A 24,772-nucleotide genomic window follows, 5' to 3' on the forward strand; every position below is an offset into this window, starting at 1 on the left:
TTAGAGAACTTGGGTTGCTGCATTGAGATTTGCGGTCTCTTCATGATCAATCCACACATTATGGACATGCATTATCTTCATCTGATCCTTGTTATTGGGTTTACGAAACCTCCTTTTAAAGGAAGGACAGTTCTCTACAATTAGCATCTTCAATGAGGATGGAAACGATGTTTTCGACCAAGATGAGAGCTTAGGGCATTGGCTTATCTCCAATTGTTTTAATGAATGGAAGTACGACAGTGAAGGGAGCGCAATGAGTTTAGGACAATGCTCGATCACAAGCTTACAAAGGCGCGGAAAATCCACTTCCTTAACATCAGTCCATGTCTCTAAACGAGACATACCCACAATTGTAAGCCTCTCTAATGCAGGGAAAGCAATGTTAACATCTCCTCGGAATTCAGCATCAATGCTTTTCACTCTCTTCATGTCAATCAAGTGAAGATTGCGGAGGAAAGGTAGTTCGCCGAGTGATGGAAGAAGCATGGTGTACACACACGTCACAAGGGTGATATTTACAATGAGATGAAGCACTTTGTAATCACCAATCCAATCCGGAAATTTCAAGCCAGAGTAACCTGATATCTCTAGATCTTCTAGGCTTGAAGGTGGATGAAGTTGCTCAAGTACTTCATAGTCACGTAGTTGCTCTTTGCTTTCTGTCAACCTTGGCATACTCCATCTTAGCTCGAGCTTCTTGATATTCGCCTTCTCAATCAAAGCCGCATCCTTGGCCTCCATCCCACTTGAAACGCGTTCCAAATTTGAGATGCAAAAGCTACCCTGAAGATTGTTCATATTCTTCAACTGACTGATTCTACGATCTTCACCATTGTCAATGAGGAACGCTGATAACGTTTCAAGACTAGTAAGCTTCCCCATATTTTTCGGGAGAAAGGATAACTGGCCAAGAACATTGAGGTCTAAATGACGAAGTGCTGTCAACTTTACAATCCCTTCTGGTAGCCTATATAAACGGACACAGCCCTTGAGTTTCAAAGTGACTAAGTTTTTGAGGCAGTCTATAGTCTCTGGCAATAGCTCAATCAATGAATATGACAGATCAAGATACCGCAATTCCTTTGCTTCTCCTATGGTACTTGGCAGGTTTTCTATACAAATTTCACTCAAATCCAAGACTTGCAGATGCTTCAAATTGTAGAAAATTTTATATGGAATCCTGATGATTTTACTGGCCTTAGATGTTTGGTGAAATAGAAGAAGTGATTTCAAGTTCTTCAACTGTTTGAATTGGTCGAATATGGATTGATCAATATCTTGACACACCAAAGATAAATTCTCTAGGTTCGTTGGAATGTTGTCTGTGAGATGAGGATCTGATGCATTTCCTTGATGATACAATTTTACTCGCCCTGTCTTTGTAAAGCTTTTCATCTTCTCAGCATTCACTTTGTACATGCTTTCTCCACTAGGAAAGCATTTGTTTGTTAACTCAATGCAACCCTCAGCTACTAAAGCATCAAAGTATGAGTCGCGGATGAGCTTCTTGTAATCATCATTCTCTATGAGTCCTCTAGCCATCCAAAAGTTAATAAGGGTGTCCTTCTCAAATTTGTGCTGTTCAGGAAACAGTGTGCAAAATAGCCACATTTCCTCTTCTTTTTCCATTTCAATCCTTATCTCCTCAGCTGTAAAATCCAATTTCCTCAAATTTGTTTTGAGCTTTGCTTTCACAACTTCTCGTACTCCTGTCGAGCTTGTCGTGCTGGAAGGCTCAGGAGCTCGCGCTCTCTCTAAGATGAGGTTATCATGTTCAATCACTGCATTCAAAATATTGATATTTTGTAGCTCATCAGTTGATGAGGTTATTGACAAGAAAAAATAAGGATTTTTTTGTCAAAAACCACCTTATAAAACATGAAATTTATGAGAAAACACCTTATATAATTTATTCTGCGAAAACAAACCTTAAATAAAAAAATGCTTGTAAGAACAAACCTTATCCCTTATTCCAATCATTGTTTTCGCTAAAAAAAATTATATAAAGTGGTTTTCTCACAAATTTCATGTTTTATATGGTGGTTTTTGACAAAAAAAATTCAAAAAATAATTTCGGATAATTAATAATAAATAATGCATATATGGGGTTACTCATAATGCCGCACCATCATCTGAGCATTCAACTACACGTCAACACATGACACAGAAGATGGCTGGAACTGCAGAGGCGGCTAAGGCCATGTGCACGGTGAGCAACTGCACAGGGCCCCTAAAATATAAGGGGCCCAATTCTATTAGTTACTCTCTTATAGGGAAAAAAACCTAACTCTAATTACAACTATTCCTCCAATTTTATAGAGTGTAATGTTAGATCAAACTTAAAGAAATTTCTATTTGGTATTTCTTCTCATCCTATTCTCCAAAAAAGACAATTAATGACTCTCTCATCTCTTTCTATTCACAAAAAAAAATTAATTTTTATAATTTAATTTAGCACATGGCTCCTAATTTTATGAGACGACCTGACTCAAAGATAACTTAATGATTTTGGTATGTATAACGTTGAGAATGGAGATCCGCATGCCTTGAGGATAGGAACTTTTAAATTTTCCACGCATCTGCACGAAGTTGATAAAAGCTGATTTACTTACAAATTAAAGAATGTTAAAACCAATATTTCATATAAGGAATAAACTAGAATATAGCATGCCTGTATAGGGTGGTCCTCAGCCACTGATGATGTTAGGATTTCTTTCATCGGCTCTGAAGCTGAAGTCTCACAATAATTGCCTAAAAAGTGAATAATGCAGTACAAAAGTAGATAAGATAAGAGTTCAAGGAGTTGATAGAGTTGAAGGAGTTGAAGTTGAGTAGCAAACTTTTGTAACCATAAAACTCGTTAATTGTTTCATGGATTGCGCTTCGAAGATCTTCTTCTAAGCCCAGCGGTTTAGTTTGAGCTTTGGTAAAAGATGGAGGGCTAACTATATCTCTTACACAGCTTGAGGATGGATCAGTCCTTGACACGAGCTGGAATAATGGGACAATCTAAGTTAATTTGAAATAATTAAGAAAAACAATAGGATTTTAGGAAAAATAATCAATTTTTTTTCAGTGAATAATATTTGCTTAATTAATATAATTGTTGCTTTAAAGAAGGTTTATAACTAATGGAGTTAAGAGTTCTGTTCATAAGAATATTTTGTTTATTTGTTAAAAATTTACGAGTGTTCGGTGAATTTCCAAAAGTTGTAGAGTATGGTGAATAAGCTGCAAAATTCGAAGTATGATGTCGCCAAAAGTGTCATAGGGTATTACTAGAAAAGTTGTATTGTGTGACCTTTGGTTTTTGTTTTAGTGTAATGGTGTAGATTTGTTAAATACTATCCACTAAAACTATTTTTTTTACGAGAAATTACCTAGTAAAAAGAAATGGCAAAAACCTACTTGTAAGTTTTTTTTATTGCCATATTCAAATTAATTGACTATCTTAATGGTAAAAAGATTTTAGAACGATTCTAGTTTAGGCATTTGATCTGCAAAAGTTAATTAAAAGACGCAAAAAATAAGTTGGTCAAAGTTGTATATTAAATCAGTCAATTCACCTGAATTCAACTATTGGTAGTTTTTTTCACTTATATTTTTTTTTGAGTTTGTCTCGTAAGAGACCACTTACTTTTAAATTATAATTAGGTAATGGTAAGCCGAATATTAAAAAGAAAATTAGCCTAATGGTGACTAATTTAATTTATTTTGGTGACTAATTTAATCCATTTAGTAACTATCTAGGTCTACTTTTATATTAAAATTAGACCGTATCTTTTAATACTATTTGATTTTTTTATTAGGTAGTTTTTCAAAAAAAAAAAAAAGAATTTTCTTTAATAGGTAAAATTTGACAAATTTGCCAAATACTAAATATAGTATTTTCTTCCATTCATAGCATTTCTGAACCACTTATATAGAATTAATATTGCATATTATTGTATCTGTCATTCAAAAATTAATATAAGAACAATACTGCTTCCTTCAATAATTGTTGTTGTTTTAGGAGCCTTTTCTATATATTATCATAAAAGTTGCTAGTAAAAAATTTCTATGGACCTTGTTAATACTAAATTTAGTGTGGACCTAATGCAATTACATGTGCTTTATGGAAAAAGGGCTTTTATATATATATAAAAAAAAAGTAGCTATGAAAGATGAGTAGCTATATATTGTAACATTTATTCTAATAAACTGATGTAAAATAAATAAAGGGTCATATTATTTGAAAAAAATTTGTCACTATATATATTAAATAATGATAGATAAGTGTAACTTTAAATTGTAAAATGTGGCTATATGAAAAAAAAAAAAAAAAAAAAAAAAGGTCATTAATGATTTTGGTCTATACTAATACTCCATATTAGCGTGGATCAAATCCACACAATATTAGCTCATAATATAGACGGATTTTCATGTGCATGCGAATTTGTCCCAAAGAAAGGGGAAATATGATCTGACCATCAGGTAATCCGTGCTATTGCACTTATTGCCGATTGTTATGATGCAACCCCGATAAAGTTGTATGTGATCAGATATTCAGATTACCTTAGCACATCAAACCTATAAATCGAAAATAAATGTAGAATTTGATATGACACTAGTTATTTAGAAGCTTTGGTACCTTCGTTGAATCGATGTATGGGTAACGTGATGTTTTACTTTCTCCCGGAATATTCTTAGTAGTTGGCAGGCAACCTAAAATCAACGACAGTGGATATCTCATGTTTGGACGACGCAGAAAATTAAAATTGAGGGACGATGATAATTATGAAGAGTGAAAAAATGGCGTGGAAAAGGCCGTTAGAAGAAGGCAAACAGCATAGAAGGCTGAAAAGCACTAAACCAATTAATAAGTTGGTCCATTTTATACAATAATAGAATAGTATACATAGTACTTAATAACAAACCGACCAAAGATTTGTTCCCTCCTTTTTCTAACCTCTAGTCCTCAACTCATATATATACTCATATACTATATGCTCATAACTCTCTCCATTAAAAACTACTTGATCACAAAATTCGCTCATAAAACAAAATCACAAACTACATTCTTAATCTTCGATTACATCTTCTCGTAGCATTTTTTGAAGGCGCTATTACCATTTGCAGTAGAGATAACTTTTTTGATAGTGAGTTTTTATTTTTATTTTTCTTGAATTTCATTTACTCAATTAAGTTCTTGAGTTATAATTTTCTTTCATTTACTCAATTTACTTCCTGCATTTAGTTCTGGGTATTGTATCTTTGTTTCTGGGTATGATTAATCTGGTAATTACTTGCAATATTTTATAATGTGGGTTTAAATTTCATTTACTGAATTAAGTTCTTGAATTATAAATGTCTTTCATTTACTCAATTTAGTTCTGAATTTGGTTCTGGGTATTGTATCTTTGAATTTGATTGTTTTGGGCATGAATAATGTTGGTAATTTCCTTGCAATTTTACTTCACAATCTGGGTTTAAGTTTTATTTACTAAATTGAGTTCTTGAATTATAATTGTCTTTCGTTTAATCAATTTAGTTCTTGCATTTAGTTCTGGGTATTGTATCTTGTAATTTGATTTTTTTGGGTATGAATAATATAGTAATTCCCTTGCAATTTTACTTCACAATCTGGGTTTAAATTTTATTTACTAAATTAAGTTCTGAATTTGGTTCTTGGTGTTGTAACTTTTAATTTGATTGTTTTGGGGTATGAATAATCTGGGTTTGAGTTTCATTTACTCAATTAAGTTCTTGATTTATAATTGTCTTTCATTTACTCTTTTTAGTTCTGAGTTTGGTTCTGGGTATTGTAACTTTTAATTTGATTGTTTTTGGGTATGAATAATCTGGTCATTGCTTGCAGTGTTTCATAATCTGGGTTTGAGTTTCATTTACTCAATTAAGTTCTTGATTTGTGGTCGTCTTTCGTTTACTCAATCTAGTGCTGAATTTAGTTCAGGGTATTGTATATTTTAATTTGACTGTTTTTGGGTACAAACAATTTGGTAATTGCTTGCAGTACTTCACAATCTGGATATGAATTTCACTGGATATTCAATCAAGAATTTAGAGATATTATTGGATTTGTTAGTTTTCTTTTCTTTTTATATCTGCACTGGGAAATTGCTACTGGGGATTTGTTGGTGGTGGCCTGGTGGTGATTGTTTTTTTGGGCATGTTGTTTCTTGAAGTTAAATTTTAAATATCATAATTGGATTGATATTTCTTTGATTTTTTTTTTTTTTTAAATATTTCAGGTTTGGTGCTGCTCTTTTCTAGACAATACTTTTGTTCATTCGTTCTGACAGCAGTTGGATGGCACTTTTATGTTGATTTGTAATTATTTTTCCAACACATCTGTAACTTCAAATTTTGTTATTGACTATTTTATGGCATCTGTCCATTATTTGTAACACCAGCAGAATGCATTTACTCTAAATAATCAAAGCTCGTTTTTGGTATTGTTGATGTGCAACTTACTTAGCATTGCTATAATTTGAATTTGATTTTATAATGTATATCTAGACACTTCTCCTGGATTTGATGAAAAATTTGCAGATGCCATCCAGCTATTACCGCGTTCAATTCAGGGAAACAAGAGACCACATTTGAATAATTACCTGCTGGTTGTCGTGCTTGCATACTTTAACTCTACATGGAAAACTTGGCAGTGCTGGAAGCATTGTGTGAGGGACTTTACAGCTCACACGACTCAGCCGAGCGAGCTAATGCTGAGAACATGTTCAAGCAGTTCTTTCAGGATCCCAACTTCATTTCGCAGTTGGAATACGTACTTGAAAATGCAAAAAATCCATATGCTGTTTATTTTGCTAGTTCAAGCTTGTTGAAGCATGTCACTGATAATAATCCTCCTTCGCAGCTACAGCTTCAAATTCGTAATTTTTTTCCCATTTGATTATTCTGTACCTTGATTGCATTTGATATAATTTTACTTTTACGGTTACTATCTCTTTTTCCATATTTTAGATTGCAGTTCCTACTGTTTTTTGCAAGGCAACTTTGAATATGATTCAATTCTCCGCCATATGGATGACATAAAATATATGCAACAAAAAGTAAAGAAACTTGTTCACTCTGCTGTGAAATTAACCTCTGGGTGGAAAGGTTATGGGTCATCTCATTCACTCTGAATGACATGAAATTTGAGGATTAATTTATGCTTTGAGCCCAATTCCATTGTAAAGGGACATTTTGAGATCTTGGCTTATTAAGTGTGACCGAGGATAGTAGAATTCAAGTCATGTGTTTTTTTTGGAGAAAATGCTATGAGCATGCAGTTCTCTCTATTAACCCTTGAAAGAAGGTTCCCTAAGTTTCCTTCTGTACCTTAAAAAAAGTAAATGAAGCTCTCTCTACTCTATACCCCCCCCCACTAGATTGAAACATTAGGTACTTGAATCCTCTCTGATATACTGCGTAATTGTATATTGACGATGTGTAAGCTTTGAAACTTTGTCCTCATATTTATTAATCTGACCTGTGTGACTTTGATCTGAAGGCAACCGTGTTATAAACTATCTGGCCACTAGAAGTGCTGATTTGGAGAATTTTGTAACGACTTCATTGATTCAACTTGTATGTCGATTGACAAAAATTGGTTGGTTTGGTGATGGTAAATTTCAAGAGTTCATTAGTGATTCTGTGAAGTTCTTGAATGAGGTTAGCGAACGTAACCCCTTGCAAGTATTTAAAAATGCTTATCTCAATCTTTAATCTCTTGAATAAATGTTCATGTGTTCCTCTGTTTGAGGAATCTGATATTTGAGCTATTCATTTCATCTCCTCTTTGTAGGCAGTAAGCATACAACATTACAACCTAGTTTTTTTGTCGTTTCTGCTCATGTTCCTTTTCCTTTTTCTTAGTGTTGAATGTTCTACAGAAGTTCATTGGATGTCAGTTTCTGATTAAGATGCTTTGAGTCTTACAAAATACAGTATGAAAAATGTCGCTTACAGAAAAACAAAGATCCTCAAACATGTTATTCACGATGAACTAATGATCCTTCCCCTTAAATGAAGGTTTGCGTTGCCTGGTTTTGGGGTCATTTGTATGATTTGAACAATGTTTTAAGCTGCTAGCAAGTGGCCATGTATTTTTGCCTCGCATGTACCATTTGTACGATGTGTTAGGTTGCTTTATGTGAACATACCCTCTTTCCTCAAGTTGCAATTAAAGTTTTTGGTCATGATGTTATTGCTTTCCAATAATGTATGATTTGAACAATGTTTTAAGCTGCTTTATTTGCAGCCTGAATCCTCTTGTTATGCAATCGGTTTGAAGATGTTGAACCAGCTTGTGAGTGAGATGAATCAGGTAAGATAAAATTGCTTGTATAGATCTAGGGAGGGCGACTATTTTTTATTTTTCTCTTTATAAATTCGTTTCCTGTATAGCCTACCTTCTGGCTACCCTTGAAATACAGATGCCAGCGGAATGATCGGCCGGACACATGCTATGTCTGCTTTCGTGCCCATATTTAACTAACAAAATTAACAAAACCTAGATGTTAAAGATTTTATCCTCATATTACATTGTTATATATGATAAAGAATTTACAAGTTACCATTGCCACTATATAGTAGAGCTTGAATTAGGGAAGAACTTCTCAAGATTTTTGCAGCCTTTGCGCAAGATCATCAGTGAGAGTAGATCTAGGTCGAACGAGTGGAGGGAAGGAGGTTTGGTTCCAAAACCGGTAAAAAAGTGGCGGTGTAGCAAAACTCTCGGAGGTTATGGTCGACTAAAGTTTGGCAAGTGATTGGGCTTTGAGCTAGTGAAATTCAAATACGTAGTTCCAAATTCCTATTTATTGGTCAATACGTAGTTAACTGGTCATGGTTTGATTTGTAGTTCCAAATTCCTATTCCAGATTTCAAATATTTAATCATCTAAACATATAAATTGACCGAATTCTAGAATTTCAAATGAATTTTTGGTTTCCAAACACACCACTAGGTCTTTGTTTGTGTAGGCAGATTACTGGAATTTACTGCATAACAGAAAAAGCTACATTGATGCTTTTAAACAAATCCTGCAGTTGTCTCGCTATGAGTTTTCCCTTTGAATAATTTACCAATTATTGGCATCAGGATCAATGATTTTGTTTTTGGTTGGCCTATGGCTGTGCGCCCTTTCGTATTGAACATGCTACCCATTTGTATCATACATGTTACTTTCACTAATTGAGGCAGCTATCGCTGTAAAGCGATTAATTCTACCTAACCCTCTCCCTTGTCAAAGATCAAGGCCTCGAATAGTCCATGTTCGGTTACAGTATAGTCCATGTTCGGTTACAGTATAGTAGTATCATAGTGTTACTGAAGTGGAACTTTATGCTTTATGGTGTAGTTGTATTCTTTACCACGTATTGCAATTGAAGAGAATTCTGAGATGAGGTGGGGGTGGGTCCAACCCTGACCTTTCATATTCTTAGCAATCAAATAAGATTTCTTGTTCATTATTTGATGATTTTGTAACTTTTCATATATACAAGGGAATAGAGCCACTTTCAGGCCCTTATGAAATGAGGCAAGGACTGAAGGCGCTACTAAAATGTTCCGGGAGTAATGAATTGAAGCTTCGAGCTCAGTTAATTCATGTTCATATTGGATGTTGTACTCTGAGATCGAGTTGACAATTCCAGAACTTGAATGATAAATCCGGTTCATTTCATGGAAATTAATTGTCGCTATCCATATCTGTGCTTGTAGTTTGAGTGTGATCTTTTCTGTTTTCTCAGCCTCAGTATATATGTCTCACTCTGGTTTTTGTAGTTTTTCAACTTTCAACTTGTATCTGCCACCCCTTTTTGCCACAGTTACAGTTGCTATAATGCTATCATAGATTTAGTGGTATATTCCATGTCACCATATCATGGGGAAAATACAATAATTTTATTAAGGATTGATGTTTGTTGTTGAAGATTGATTGATATGATTGCGTCCTTCTTCAATTGCTTTAACTTCTTTTTACTGATTGGTGCTTCAAACTCTTTCCAATAACAGCAAACTCCAGGATTTTCTGTAATACAACATCGGAAGGTGTCAACCAAGTTCATAGATCAGGCACTTCTTGAAATTTATTCAATATCCCTTACATCATTGATTGGAGTAAAAAATAATGGTAACCAGCAAGATACTTTTTTAGTGATTCTTTCCAATTCTTCATATAGAATCTATTCTTCGACCCTCCTAAGAGTTTCTGGGTATGTAGTTCAACAGAAGTTGCAGGAGTTGGCTCTTTCACTTTCTCTGCAATGTTTATCTTTTGATTTTATGGAAACGTCAGATAATGGAAGTTCGGATGATGTTAGTGCAATTCAGGTACTTCTAAACCATGGAAAGTGATATCGTTACTATTTACTCTGAAAAAAATATGCTATCCAGCATCTTCTCTCCTAACCATTTTTCAATGGGGTGACAGCTTCCAACTCGCTGGAGATCAGTCATTGAGGAACCCTCAACACTACAGATATATTTTGACTATTATGACTATCATGCTGGCACCATTCCTCCTGTTTCAAAATTAGTGAGTACCACACTTCTCCCTGTGGTTGGTCTGAAGGAATAGAAAACGGGTTAACTTGAGTAAGAATACTTCAGATACTTTTTAGTGGGAATGTCAAAGTTACTTTTTGGGTCCATTCTCAAAATTCTATTTTCTGGCAGTTAATTTATTAGAAGAGCTTATGAGATATTTCTTGTAAGCTTTAAATCTTAATGAAAGATGACAAAGTTAACTTTAGTATGATATGTTAGTTAATTTCTGTTCCATTCTTTGAGCTATATTCTGCGATAAGTTTGTGAATTCCTGCTCTCTTATCCTCCTTCAAGGTTCTGCACTCTGTAGCCTTAGATGTAACTTGCCTGCTTAGAAACTATTTGGTTACCAGTGTTCTTATATTTTTGCATCATATACCTTGTCTATATCTGGGCCGAGGGATGTTTGGTTAGGAGGAGTGTATGGACATGGGTTTAAATTTCTTCAAGATGTAACAAGCTGGTAGAGAGAGAGGTCAAGGGTTCCAGAGTAGTGCTTGGGAGTTATAAAATGTAGATATAAATCTCAATACTCGTCCAAACAAATTTTCTCGGAGCCAAAATTTAACCAAATGCCACTTGAGTTGTCTAAGGCCTTCGCCCTTCGACCCTGGATAATAACAAGATGAAGCATATTCGTAGAAATTGATGCCATAAATATATTACTGAATTGGGGGGATCTAATATATGGTTGAGGCCCATTCCTTGTTGTCGTGTAACTTCATTCTTAACAAATAAGTTCTCACCTCTCTCTGATATTTACATTATTGTATATTGTTCATGCAATGCACAAACATAGTGGAGGTCAATGTGTATTTGATGGACCCTCTTGAAGTCGTGATCATCTTAAGGATTGGGTTCTGACTAGTGCTTTTATGCATGTTTTATGGTGGTAAATTGTGTATTTATTGATTCTCTCGATGTTCTCGTCTTTATATTGTTTTTTGCTTGTCAATTGCACGGACAATGTTTAGCATTTGCTGATAATCCCACAGCTCCTCTTGATTTGAAGCAGTGCTATCTGCCTTTCAGAGTGAGAGTGCCGATCACTCTCTAACTTTAATATGTTTTATGGTGGTAACTTTAATATTACCTCAACAAAAATTTCTTGAGAAACAAAATGAAATTTTGGAGAAGTAGATATTTCTCATTAAATCTGGGATTGCACTCCTTAATGCGGGTGCACATAGTCTCAGGTATCTTAAGGAAGGACATTTTGCTCACCAGTTGAAGATCCTCCTTGAAGTCCTTTGTTTTTATGGTTGAGGCCCATCTTTCGCCTGAGAGGAAGCCAAATGAAAAAGATGTTGGGTACTTTAGTCAATGACCACAAATTTACCATCAGTGATGGAATTAAGCTGTTGAGGCCACGTGATGATGAGGTCAAGGGTTCCATACTAACCACTTCTTTCACCATGTCTATATTTTTTGAATTTCGGCCCAATTCATCATCCCAAACCTTAGGAAATCCCTCCTAAATTTGTATTAGGTGTTGCGAAATTTTCTTACCTCATGGGCTCAACACTCCACATACCTTCCACCAGCCTTCCAACTTACAAAACCAACAAACACCACCTCCAAGACCAAATGTACAAGTACTCACCAATGAGGAGCTTGAACGCCAGTGGAAGCCGGGCATCAATTTTCGACAAGACACAGTCAAAAACTGTCGAGGCCGAGAATTCAACGCTGATTACTATCCACCTTGAGGACAAGGCGGAAGTTTGGGCGGCCGGTAGTGCTATGAACTGATATTTTAGGGGGATGGTAATTTAGGTTTTATCTTAATGAGTAGCTTGGGAAATAAGCTAGGTACTTATGCTAAGGAAATTACTCTATATATAGGGTTAATTAGAGAGATAGGGGTATGTTGAAAATTGTTAAGAAAAATTGGGTGAGCTTTTTAAGTTCAATGGGAGAGAACAAGCCTCTCGAAAGCTTGTAACTATCATTTTATATTGCTGTAATTTCTGTTTTTCAATCAAATACTCATTTTCTTCCTTAATTTCTGCCATTATAGCAATTTAATGCAACATTTGTTCATATCTTCGTACATCTGTGTACAGTGTATCATATATATATTTGGCAGACAGTAATATGCCTTCAACAGTTTTTATGCGGAGCTTAGAAAGCTCAAGAATTTGTGTGCTTATGTACTTTCTTTGAACACCAGTTTGTCTTACATCTTCCTTTTCCTGAAAGGTATAATTAGAATCCTGCTGCCTAGCAGAAGTACAGGTTTTGTCAAATATTTATGAACATTTTTGTCCACTGATTTAAACTGGAATTAGGTTGACAAACAAATATTTCACTGTTTATTTCATGTTGCCTCACCTTTTTTTCACTTCATTTTAGTTTTAAAAATTGGTGTATGTTTGATGAGCAGATTGGGAACTGGTATAAATTAATTTTTATGTACATTTTCTGTTAAGGCTTTGGAGTGTCTTGGACGCTTGACACTGGTTAGAAGATCCTTGTTTACAAGCTATGGCACACGTGGGGAGTTCTTAACTGCATTGATGACGGGCACTAAGTATATCATGCAAACAGAATATGGTTAGTTTGTCAAACAATTGTTCCAAGTTTTCATGTTTTCTTTCACTTCATATGTAGGTTCTTTATATTTATTTTGACCTGCAGCCGGAAAATTGCTTAGGTGACTTTGATCCATCACTCGGAACCGTGTTGTATTGGGGATGCACTCATGTATTTTCTTTTATACTCGTAGTCATACTTCCCTTCTTAGAGGGATAGGAGCCATATAGGGTTATTGGGGTTTCTCATGCTTGCCACACTGTTGAAATGAATGAAAAGGAACCTCACTTTCATCACAGAGATAGCTGTCTGCCACCAGCACAAATGACCATTTCTGCTGTTCCTTTCCTCTCTTCTTTCCCCAAGTATGACCCCAACCACTGCTGTATGAACCTCCAACCGTGCAGCCTCTTCTCTTCCCTTCCTGAGTACAGGCATCACTCCCCCACTTCTCATTTTCGTCATCTTCGTCGGTACCCCATGCTTCATCTGCAACTATTACTGTCACCAACTCACCATGCTATCTTAATTGCCCACTAAGATCAACATTTAAAGGGGTAAAGAGGAGAGGGGAGCAGGGGGAGAGAATGACAGTACCTGGGATGTACCTTGTGAAGGTGTGTGCCACCCGATAGTGCTTGTAATTGAATAAATTATATTCCGGTAAGGAGGTAAGTTTATATTATGATTTATACATATATTTGATATTTCAATATCATAAATTGATAACAAAGTCCATTGTGGCTTTAAATTGAAATTGAGGTAGTACTAATCTAGAGTTATTTATACTTGAAATCTTTTTTCTATTGCGACACTTCCCATTAATGGAAGTTCAGTATCCGTTCCAACATTACTAAAAATTTCATATACCTCTCTCTTGTAACATGGGTCCCTCTGTTTATCTGTTTTTATCTCTTTCCTCTTCACACGGCCTCGTCGAAAAGTGCGCCAATCTTCAATCTTGCAATTAAAAAAATATGGAGGAGGTATACAGTTGCAGAAATTATGCAAGTCAGGATGCTGTTGAATTCTTCCCGTTTGGAAGATACAATAATATCCACTACTCCTAAATACCTTGGTTCTTTAGGACTCTTATATGAAGCATAATTATGAATGATTACTTTAATCAACTTACAAGATTTAATTTCTCAGGGTCTCTTTATGAAATGTAGAGCCAGAGTTCACATATTTAGTTCTATATATCCTGCTATAGTACAAAGAGGACTGTAATTATTTTCTGGATTAAATTAATATGTTATTCTGCTTGATTTAGAACTAAATATGTGAAGCCTCATTCTACCTTGGGCACAGGTCTTAATCATCAGGATAATTACCATGAGTTTTGCCGTCTCATTGGGAATTTTAAAGTGAATTATGAGGTATACTTTTATCCCTTGATGGTCTGAATTTGTGATAACTGCTATTCAGATAATGTGCACCTTAAAGTCTTAATATTATGTGCACTGGCATGCATGATTTTCACTTTTAGTAGTAATAATGGCCGGTTTTGAGGTCAATGTGATCTTCTGTAACCGACCATTTTAAATCTCAGAGAGGCCTGAACTGTATGATTCCTTATGTGCTCTGTTTCATCAATTTCTTTCCAAAAACAAAAGGAGGCTGGAAAAGACCTAGAAGGAACAACTAAGAAGAGTAGAAAGAACTCCCTTTCCAAGCCTCTTAACTAAGGTTAAGAGTTATTGTAAATATCCCCTTCGTGGTCCAGAAACTTCATCTTGTAACATGTCAAAGTATGTTAATATGCATATTTGCCCTAATTAGCTACATGTTGAGTTCTTGAAAGTTTCCGTCTACATTAGGTGGAGCTTATATTTGCCCTAATTTCTATGCATCTCTGCAAATTCTAATTTAGCCATTGTTTTACACTTTGCTCTATATGCACTGAAATGTCAACAGGAAGACAGCATGGTGGGTTCATATTATGGTAAAGTATTACACCAATAACATGAATTCTAATAGCGTATACTTCCTAAAATTTTATGACAGTTACAAGATATTGTTTGCGTTGAAGACTACAGTGCATGGATAAGCATGGTTTCAGACTTCACGCTGAAGTCTCTGGAGTCCTGGAAGGTTATTGCACTTGGATATTTGTGGAAGTCTGCTGCATGAAGTTGAATTCTTATACTATTTGTATAGCAGCAAAAGTTGCAAATTGCATGAAAATGTTTGACTATCTTCGTTTCAGTGGACAAGCAGCAGCGTTTACTATATTCTAGGACTGTGGACGAAAATGGTGACATCTGTAATAGATTTGAAAAATTGCCCTGCAAACTTGTCCCTCGATGAGCATGTGCCATTGATTGTGGGAAGGTTTATTTCTTCACGGGCTGAGGCACTACAGGTTTGGATGTTATTGCTTGCACATCTTCCATTTTGGCTACAAATTGTATATTTGCCACTTTCTTCTCTTAGTCATCACTGATTCTTGGGGCAGGCTGGGTTCGTAGACGATCTTTCAGAAGATCCTCTAGACAAGGTTGAGCTAATGGAGGATCAGCTTGATTTCTTACCATATCTTTTCAGATTTCAGGTTTGACTTGGATGTCTGAAGATTAATATATATTGTTTATGCTAGGAAATATTATTATATTGGGCTTGGGAGGCGGTATGGGAATATGAAGGAATAGAAAGTGGTCAAAGGTGAAGCCTCACCTTCCAATGCCTGTTATTTTGGGGTTCCTTTTGGGTTGGCGAGGAGGGGTGGGAGTTGGGGGTGTTGGGGGGGGGGGGGGGGGGGGGGGTTGCTGACCCTGATGTCTAATGGTTTGTATTTTCTTCTTTATTGCAGTATCGCGCTTGCAGTAACTACTTGAAATATATAATGGACCCTGTATTACAAGAATATGTGGTATGATGTATTCTTCTAGTGAACAACTCTCAATATCAGAACTAAGCATTAATTTTAAATGACTGATCTGATTGTGTAATTTAGGATGGCGTGATGCTCCAGGATTACGTAACTAGTAGCAACGTTTCTGTAGTCGAGACCACTCTTGCATGGCTGGTGCATATAGTGGGTTCCATTATGAGAATGAAGGGATATCCTGGGTATGGACTTTATTCTATTTTTTTTCTGTTTTAGACATTGCATTCAATAATCTCTCTTCTACTCTTGCAGTGGCCAATCAAATGAAGTGATTGATGCAGAACTTGTAGCACGTATTTTGAAGTTAATAAATGTCATGTATACTGGATCTTATGTACAGGTATCATTATTATTGTTGCCTCTTTGGCATATTAGTACTGTGGCATATTCTTAACGCTATTCTCCATTCATATGCTGGCCATCTAAAACATGTTATCTCTCGACGGTTAATTTTGCTGATAAGATATGGCAAGCCAGTTTCTGCTTTTTTGACAAGCTATCCTTCAAGACCTTCACAATTTAAAGTGTGATGAATTGACATATTAAGGACCGATAAACAAAGATGATTAGAAAACAAAATAAACTTTGGAGTTATAATCAGAAAATTGACGGTAAAATAAAAGATAACTTCAAGCATTCAAGAGGCTTGAATCTCTCCCAAGAACAAACTAAACCCTTAACAATATCTTTCCATAACCTCTCCAAACTATACTATCTATAGAGTGTCTTTCCCACTAATCTTCTAACGTATTCCTCTAGCTACTCTTAACTAACATACCTAAAATGCTCCTCGCCCTTTAAATTAGTCTATTACATAAAGAACAAATTAAACCCTTAACAATATCTACTCCTCTCACTGATGTCTCAAGTTCCTGTTGTTGAGGCTTTTGTATAGCTGGAGACTGGAGTCAAGTGTAAGTTTCCAAGTGATGACATATCTTGAATTTTTAGATTAATTGCTTCATCATAGCTCAGAAGCATCTTTTTTTTTAGGCCTCTCGATGTGCATGGCAGACATTTGGTGTCTTTCTAGTTCCTAATATACTTCCTCCGTTTTTTAATACTTATGTATCCCATGTTAAAAAGTTCTCTATTACGTCCAACATTGGTATGGGGATTCTTTTTTATCCTTCTCCTTGGTCCTTGTGCACATTTCAACATTGCGGGTACTAAAAAAAGGATGAAGTATCTGTTTATTAGTTATTGGACAAAATACTATTACAAACATATAGCTATGGTGTAGACAACATATAACAACACACAAGTTTATTGAGGTTTCATCCTAAAGCCAGTTAGCAATGTGGGACCAGTATACTAGCTACCTTCTGACCTACCAGTACCTTTCTTTCAATGTGGGAGCATTCATTTCCATACTCACCAACACAACTACATTAGGAGAATTCTACCTTGATGCAACTTGCCTACGAGCCATACTGGGCTTCGAATATGTTTCAAAAATCATACAATCTTCAGTATTTCGGCTCTACATCCATGTGTTATAAATCGAAAATTCTATGTTCTCTTCCAGCCAATGCTGAGCTATTCGCTCTGGATTGTAGAAGGATGTTGTGTTTGTGGTGGTTGGCACAGCTGTGCAATGAAATGATGCAACCATGCCATGTGGTTGGACTCTATGCATTGGTGACATAGTGTCACAGCTGTGCTGAAATTTGGTGACACGATTGTGCCAATCAGGATCTTGCCTATAGGAGTTTTAACTGATCTCAAATTGTTTCTAAAGTTAATTTAGCTTATTTAGGTTTTATATGGACAGTATTCTGAGATAGTTTAGGCGCTCTTGTAAGATCTGAAGAGATTTATGAGCCTATTATTCTTGGTTTTCTCCTGGTTCACAGGTTTCCACATAAGTTGTGTGTGTTATCTATTTGAATTTGTTATTCTTTTGATGGTTCTTTACTAGTTTTCTGTTGATTGCCATCGGGAATTTGGGGTTGCCTGGTTCCCAACACGAATCTTCCCACTCTAAATTCAATAGCAGACCAGAAATCAATAGCTTTACCATTGCTCAGTTTTAAATCAGAAATCAGACCCGTATAGGCTGGTGGTTGTTGGCTGTTCTTTATTCCGCGTTTCTGCTAGACGCACAGTCCGTGAAGCGCAAAATTGTGAGGAAGAGGACAATGTAGAGTGAGTTCTCAATGATTTTTTTTTTCGTGTATGTTAGATTTGAGTTGATAAGAAGAATATCAAGCTGATGTTTCTTGTCCTCTTTTACTTTTTTTAATGCATGTGATTCTGTGACCTGTGTGCATTTATTAGAGGTACGGTGAACTCAGCAGGCAGAGGCTTGAACTTGCATTTCTCAGTTTCTTTCAAAGCTTTAGGAGAACTTACGTGGGAGACCATGCCGCCATATCTTCTAAGGCAAGTGCAAACTGTGAATTAAAATTTACCAGTGCATCTTCATATAAGAATACCTTGATGTAATATATGGTTTGTTCTTCTCTTGCAGCAGCTGTATGTTGAGTTGTCTGAACTCCTTGGGATACATAATCATGTGGATTTTTTGATTCTCATGGTTCGGAAAATCATCCAGAATCTGAAGTTCTCAGAGGTAACAGTTAGATGTTTTTTGAAATCAAACACAAAGGGTAACACAATTAAGGCCCTTTAGCTCTTGGCTAGGATTATTATATAGCAATGGAGACGGCTCATCACCTTATCATTAAATTTATGTCTAAATTTAATTATTTCTGGGGTCTTTTTTTTCTCTTTGCAGAACGTGGAGGTTCTGGATAATACATTAGTTCTGTTCTTGGAGACTGCAGCTGGGTTTGTTCTCTTGCTGACGAAGTTCTATTTACTTGTATTGATTTGTGCTCTCTGGTATAATTATGGTATAATAAAATGTCGATTTTTATGCAGATATATGACGAGGAAAGCTATCTTAAATATGGGTATTATACAGGATATGATAGTGCACCACAGTGTAAGTAGTGCTAAAAAGTCTCTTTCTCTCGTTCTCATGGACGCAAAATTTAGGGATGATACGTCTCCTAGTGGCTCCTGTTTTTTGTTGAGCTTGTTGTTCATGTTATAATTTTTTACGCTATCAGATACAGGAATTTCTTTTCCTGAAAAACTACAATTCTCGTAGAAGAACCACTTTCTATTTCGCTATCGGTTCTTTGTTGTTTGCGGAAGAGAGCATTGACAAGTTTAAGCAGTCAATGGATTGTTTTCAAAAGGTATGTGTTAATTGTTAACTAATTAAAATGGAACTTTGGAAATGAAATGATGTATGTTTTGCCTTCTTTCTGGCTCATATGGCCATATATTATTTATAATGGCTGCTGTAATTGCTATTGCTCTGATACAAGCTTCTTTCTTGTTTAACTTGCATCTTCATTGGCAATGTTAGGTTTTTGTCAACCTTGAGTCCCTCCCTCCCTCAATGTCTCGGGATGAAACTGTAAAAGTTGCATTAATTGGGCTGATGCGGGATCTCCGAGGCATTGCAATGGCCACACCCAGGTTATAGGCTTACAGCAGTCTTAGTTCATTATGGTTTATACCAGTGAGGATTATACTAGGTTTTGTGTCTCATTGCTCTCTTCAGAAATTCTCAACTTCATTTTTTTGTCAAACATTTTCAGTCGCAAGGTATATGGGTTTCTTTTTGATTGGCTATATCCGGCACATATGGCGTTTCTTCAAAAGGCTATTGCCACTTGGGCTGACAGTCCAGAGGTAAGCTGCCTTTTCTCTTAACATTAAAGTGACAATAGATTTGAACTTGCAGAGTCATGACTTCATCTGATTATTTGGAAATTAAGAATTGATTCTTGATTACATTTGTACGACTAACAGAAAATTGTGGATTATAGACCGGGAGCGACCGCAATCAGTCTAATTGCTATTGCTACGCTATCCCATTATAGGGATAAAAGTTCTGATCATGCCATTACTTTACAATGGATAATTTTAATTGTATACCAAAAGTTATGGTTGAGTATCAATTTGTCCTTTTTCTTCAATGTGTATAGGGTTACGAATGATTAATCATATTCCTTTCAGTCTAGTAATTAGAAAATATGTGTTGCAGGTGACAATCGCGGTGTTGAAATTTGTTGCAGAGCTGGTATCGAATAAATACCACCGCCTAAAGTTTGACATATCATCTCCTAATGGCATACTGCTTTTCCGGGAGGTTAGCAAGTTGCTTGTTGCTTATGGATCTAGAAATGTCACTCTTTCTTGTGAAAAGGATGTCTACAGGACCAAGTACAAAGGAATATGGATTTCTCTTGCCATTTTCACAAAAGGTATGGATTGCCTTCAAAATGATCACATCCCAGTCCCATGCCACTACTGACCTGTATGGATTGTCCTTAAGCTTTATATTACTTGTGGCGGTAGATTTTCTGGAACTGTTTGAGTTTTCACAACGAAAAAGGGACAAAAGGACATGCTAACGAAAGGTTATGACCCCGAAGAGAAACTAAGTGCATATATGAAGCCATAAGGATGCTTGAGAAGTCACCCAATCTTGAAGATTCCTATTGTTGCTTCTTAGATATCACACGTAGATTTGGAAAAAAAATTCATCTCACCGCATGATTCCATGCTCATCTCGTAAACAACATATGGCATTGCCAACTGCAACTAGTCTATAACAGTAGTAGAGGTAGCTCAAGTAGTCTGAGGATGAGTGCTGGGTTGGGGTTGGCTCTCTGGTTGTTGTTTAGATGTAGTAGCTGATTGAGATTATTACAGGTTTCCTTTTTAAGTTCTACTAATTCTTTTAGAAGTTTTACAATCTTAAATTTTTCGCCTTTTATTGTGTATAATATTGAGAAGGGATATATATATTTAGGCCAGTCATTGCTTTCTGAATCTTGTTAGCTCTAATGTGGAGGTGTTAGCCAGAGATTGGCTATGGATAGCAAATGAAAGAAAAGCTAGGAGGTAAGTACCGAGAGAACTAAAAGCAAGGAGATGTGGAGATAGTTTAGAACAGAGTTAATTTTAGTCCATAGTGTGATTTAGCAAAGAGGTTTAGTGAGGAGGTTAAAGGACAGAAGTGTCAAATTTATAATGATAAATTGACAAATATATGTGGGATGCCAAGGGAGGCAGAAGTGTGCCTTCTTCTTAAGTATCCATCAGTGTTTTGAAGTATATTACTATTTTTTGGTAATCAGCGAAGCATTAGTATGTGTCATCCTAATTTGACTGAGAACTATGTAGTTAATATTACGAATACTATTTCTTCTTTCTCTGATGAGAATATATAACTAATCCGCAGCTGAGTTCAATTCTTTTTTTCTTTTGCTACTAATGAAGATGTTAAATGCCTCTGAACTATCTATTTCTTCTTTCTCGGCAATTTTTGTACCTTTAATCTTTCATAGAGCTTTGGTTTGATAAGGTCAATATGGCTTTTTGTAATCTTTTTCCAAACAGTTTGAAGGTCTTCAGTTTTTCGTCCTAGTTTTTTAGATCTAATCTAACGATGGTCAGTTCAATTGGACTCAACAGAATTGACAAATTTAATTTGTTAGTAAATCATTTGTCGCTGCAAACTCTGTTTTGTCGTCTTCTTCCGGCAGCTGATATCCTGAGGATGGTATCGAGTATCGACTGTTGATGAAAAATTTTAGCCTATTGCTTTATAAGTTTACCTGTCACATTTTCGTTTGTCTGGAATATTGTTTATGAATATTACTGAATAACTATTTTGAATAACAAACTTTGATATTCTTGGCTAGTGTATTGCAATCCATGGTAGTTAATTACAAAACTGCACTCGAAATTTGCTGACATGTGCCAATTACTGAGATTCCTTCTTAAAATTATATTAATTAGATAATGCACCCCTATATGCTAAAGGATCTCTGCTTAGTAAACTGGAAGAACTTCAAGAGGAATATGACTTATGCCAATGGAAAATTCTGCTTGTAGGAATCTGTTTCTATGTGTCTGTAGTCTGTACTTTGAGTGAGTTTTTGTGTCAAGTTCGTTATCACTTGCCTATTCTAATAAGCGATTATTTTTTAGCTGCATCCGAATTGAGTCCTATTTTTGGTTTCTAAATTCTTTGAATGACAGCAATTGTCGGCGAGTATGTCACTTTTGGGGTTTTTGAATTATATGGTGACAAGGCCCTTGATGATGCTCTTGATATTGCTATGAAGATGATTCTCTCAGTTCCTCTGACTGATTTATTAGCATTTAAGAAGGTACGTGTAGATGTGTTGCTGTGCTGTATCTAATTTTCAGACTTTCTGTTTTCCCCCTTTTGCCCTCCTTTTAACCTCTTTTTAAAATCAGATTATTAGTAGGTTGAAAAAATTCTATTTAGGTATCTGATGAATCTTTCTGTTGAGCAGGCTTTTTCACATAACTGTTTATAGTTTGTTGTCATTCTCCTGCCAAAATTTCATGCTTCTCCGTGTTGAATTATTTCTATTGTTACCGTGATCATCATGTCGAATGTTGGATAATATTTATTTTCTGCTTTTACTTATGAATGAATCTTTTAGAGACTATTTTTTTATGAGCGTGCACTGTGAATTCATTGCAGCACTAAATTTTGTTTGATCATCTGCGTAATTCTTAAGTGTATTGGACATCTTTCAGTTGTTGCATTCCACTGGGTGTAGCTGTCATTGGAACAGTAGCTGCTAATTGCTAAATATATAGCTCTGTTTTCATGTCATTGATTGCAATGTGTATTCTTCTTTGTTTACATTTTACTAATAAGTTGTATTCTTTTCTTATATATTAAAATTATATGGCAGGTTTCCAAGGCTTACTTTGGTTTTATAGATGCTATAATCGACAAGCTTATTAATGTAACTTTCAACCTTGAAGGAACTACTTTCAAGTTCATTATCAGATCTCTTTATTCTGGCCTACAGCTTCTAGATCCACCCCTTTTATTGCAGGTTCGTCTGTGTTATGTTACTTTGGTTAGTCTCCTAATTAACTCATTTGGACATGTTTCCTCAGGTGTATATATATATCGATATTGAATATTTTAGTCCTTGCAACATTCTAGACAAACTTCTTAAGATTATTTAGTCCGGACCGGTTGGACAGGAGCATCTATTAATTTATAAATATATTTAAATAAAGTAAAAAATATTTTTAAAAAAAATTATAGATTCTGGTCCAATCGGTCCAAGACCGGACCGGAGTACCGGACCGGTGCACACCCCTGATATTTATAATTTTTCTTGTTATGTGTCAGTCAGTGTGTTATAGGCCTTGTCACTTCCATACATGCTATGCTAACTTAGTTGCAATTAACATTTCAATTGCAGTGTGCTAATATAATTGATCATTTGGCAACCTTCTATTTTGATCACATTATTATGGGTGAATCACCCGCTTCACCAGCTCTAGTTAATTTTGCTCAGCGTATTTTAGAATGTGCTGATATCTTTCTAGAGGTAAGTGTTTTGTTTACGGATTCTTTGTCCACTCCTTTTCATGATTCCCTTGTCTGAACTTGAACTCGCTATGCATCTTCCCATTCTTTTAAGAGGCATCGACCATCATACATGTGATGGTGACGGACTACTTACAAACTTATATAAATATCAGTGACATAAGTTGCACTATCTTTATGTTGATCAGATGTTGAAGGCCATCTTCGATATATATTTGTTTGAACACTTCCCCAACCAATTGTCTCTTAGCAGACCTATGCTCAGCTTGATTCTCCTAAATGAAGAAGTAATGATCTCCTCTCTTTTCTTTTAGATATTTTACCATTGTGATTATAGGACTAAGTGCTAACATTCTTTGCAGACGTACGCAGAATTTAAAACTCAAGTAATAGCATCACAGGTGAGCTTGTTATCTTAGGATTGAACTTCTCGATCGGGCACCCCCCCCCCCTGCCCCATCTTAGTTACACAGTTAAACTTTAACTTTCTCAATGCTAATATATATTGTATTTTGAATATACACAGTAAGATAAAATATATATTGTATATTTTTGAAATTGGACTAATGAAGGACAAAGGGAGTGACTTGTTATTGGTATTCTTGTGTGAATCAGCCCGTGGATGAACAGCTGCGCGCTCTTGACTTGTTTGATATGCTTATGCGAGATGTAAATCGAGGTTTAGATAGAGCTAACAGAGAAAGGTTCAATCACAACCTTGCAGAGTTCAAGAAAGAATTCACTGGAAAGTCGGTTTGTTTGGAGCATACTGATGTCGAAACGATGAACTAGTGTTCATGTGTATATAAGTCGTGCTAGCCTGTGAACCTACCTGTACATTATTCCTGTTTGTAAATGTTTAGGTTTTTGTGTCTTCAAATTCAAATATAATCACTGAAGAACAGCTGTTACAGGAGGACAAATCTTTTTGTTATCAAAATTCAAAAGAATAGCATACTAACATCCAATTGTTATCCCCTCAAAAAAAAAAAAACATCCAATTGTTATTGTCAATCAACATTTTCTTGTTTGCTCTTAGTAGATGGCAATTTCCTTTTATTTAAAGCAAGAAAAAGGGTTTAGAAGCATTTATCCAAACTGTGAAACCAAAAAAGAAAGAAATTGTCTTATAAGAGAACAAATGGGTGAAATAATTGCATCTCCTATAGAAAAAAAAAAAATCATTGCATCTAATTTCTTGATTTTTATTTATTGCATTTACGTAAAGTAGCATGCAGTATGATTTCTGCTGTTACTAGCTTGCGTTTATTTTGGATGAAAATTATTTTCACCATTTTCCGTTGTTTGGTTGGACAAAAATTCAAAAAGAAAAAATAAAATGAAACTCCTAAACCTTATTCTCCAATATTTAAAGG

The 24,772-nt window shown here is 35.5% G+C and overlaps 2 protein-coding genes across 6 annotated transcripts; one reads left to right on the forward strand and one right to left on the reverse strand.

Moving 5' to 3' along the window:
* Nucleotides 1-1,629, reverse strand: LOC104885476 (putative disease resistance protein RGA4). The gene has a single exon (XM_010670164.2). The coding sequence runs from the start codon at nt 1,627-1,629 to the stop codon at nt 1-3; it is 1,629 nt and encodes a 542-aa protein (XP_010668466.2).
* Nucleotides 1,630-4,455: 2,826 nt separating this feature from the next.
* Nucleotides 4,456-24,357, forward strand: LOC104889741 (uncharacterized). Of its 5 annotated transcripts, XM_048640023.2 has the most exons (30): nt 4,456-5,138; nt 6,014-6,080; nt 6,252-6,890; nt 7,514-7,674; nt 8,264-8,329; nt 10,021-10,138; nt 10,229-10,338; nt 10,439-10,543; nt 12,987-13,110; nt 14,401-14,468; nt 15,097-15,183; nt 15,299-15,454; nt 15,548-15,643; nt 15,902-15,961; nt 16,046-16,161; nt 16,232-16,319; nt 18,260-18,364; nt 18,453-18,554; nt 18,720-18,772; nt 18,866-18,929; nt 19,057-19,188; nt 19,362-19,474; nt 19,597-19,690; nt 20,046-20,265; nt 22,052-22,182; nt 22,744-22,890; nt 23,269-23,397; nt 23,585-23,683; nt 23,759-23,797; nt 24,012-24,357. In XM_048640023.2, exons 3-30 carry the CDS (start codon nt 6,650-6,652, stop codon nt 24,186-24,188), a joined length of 3,201 nt encoding a protein of 1,066 aa, XP_048495980.1. In that variant the 5' UTR covers nt 4,456-5,138; nt 6,014-6,080; nt 6,252-6,649; the 3' UTR covers nt 24,189-24,357. The 5 variants fall into 5 exon arrangements, with proteins under 5 accessions (XP_048495980.1, XP_048495981.1, XP_048495979.1 ...); XM_048640024.2 differs by lacking the exon at nt 6,014-6,080 and having other exon boundaries at nt 6,553-6,890; XM_048640022.2 differs by lacking the exon at nt 6,014-6,080 and having other exon boundaries at nt 4,458-5,138.
* Nucleotides 24,358-24,772: the final 415 nt, after the last annotated feature.

This window comes from Beta vulgaris, chromosome 3 (assembly GCF_026745355.1).
Source record: "Beta vulgaris subsp. vulgaris cultivar EL10 chromosome 3, EL10.2, whole genome shotgun sequence".
Lineage (NCBI taxonomy): Eukaryota > Viridiplantae > Streptophyta > Magnoliopsida > Caryophyllales > Amaranthaceae > Beta > Beta vulgaris.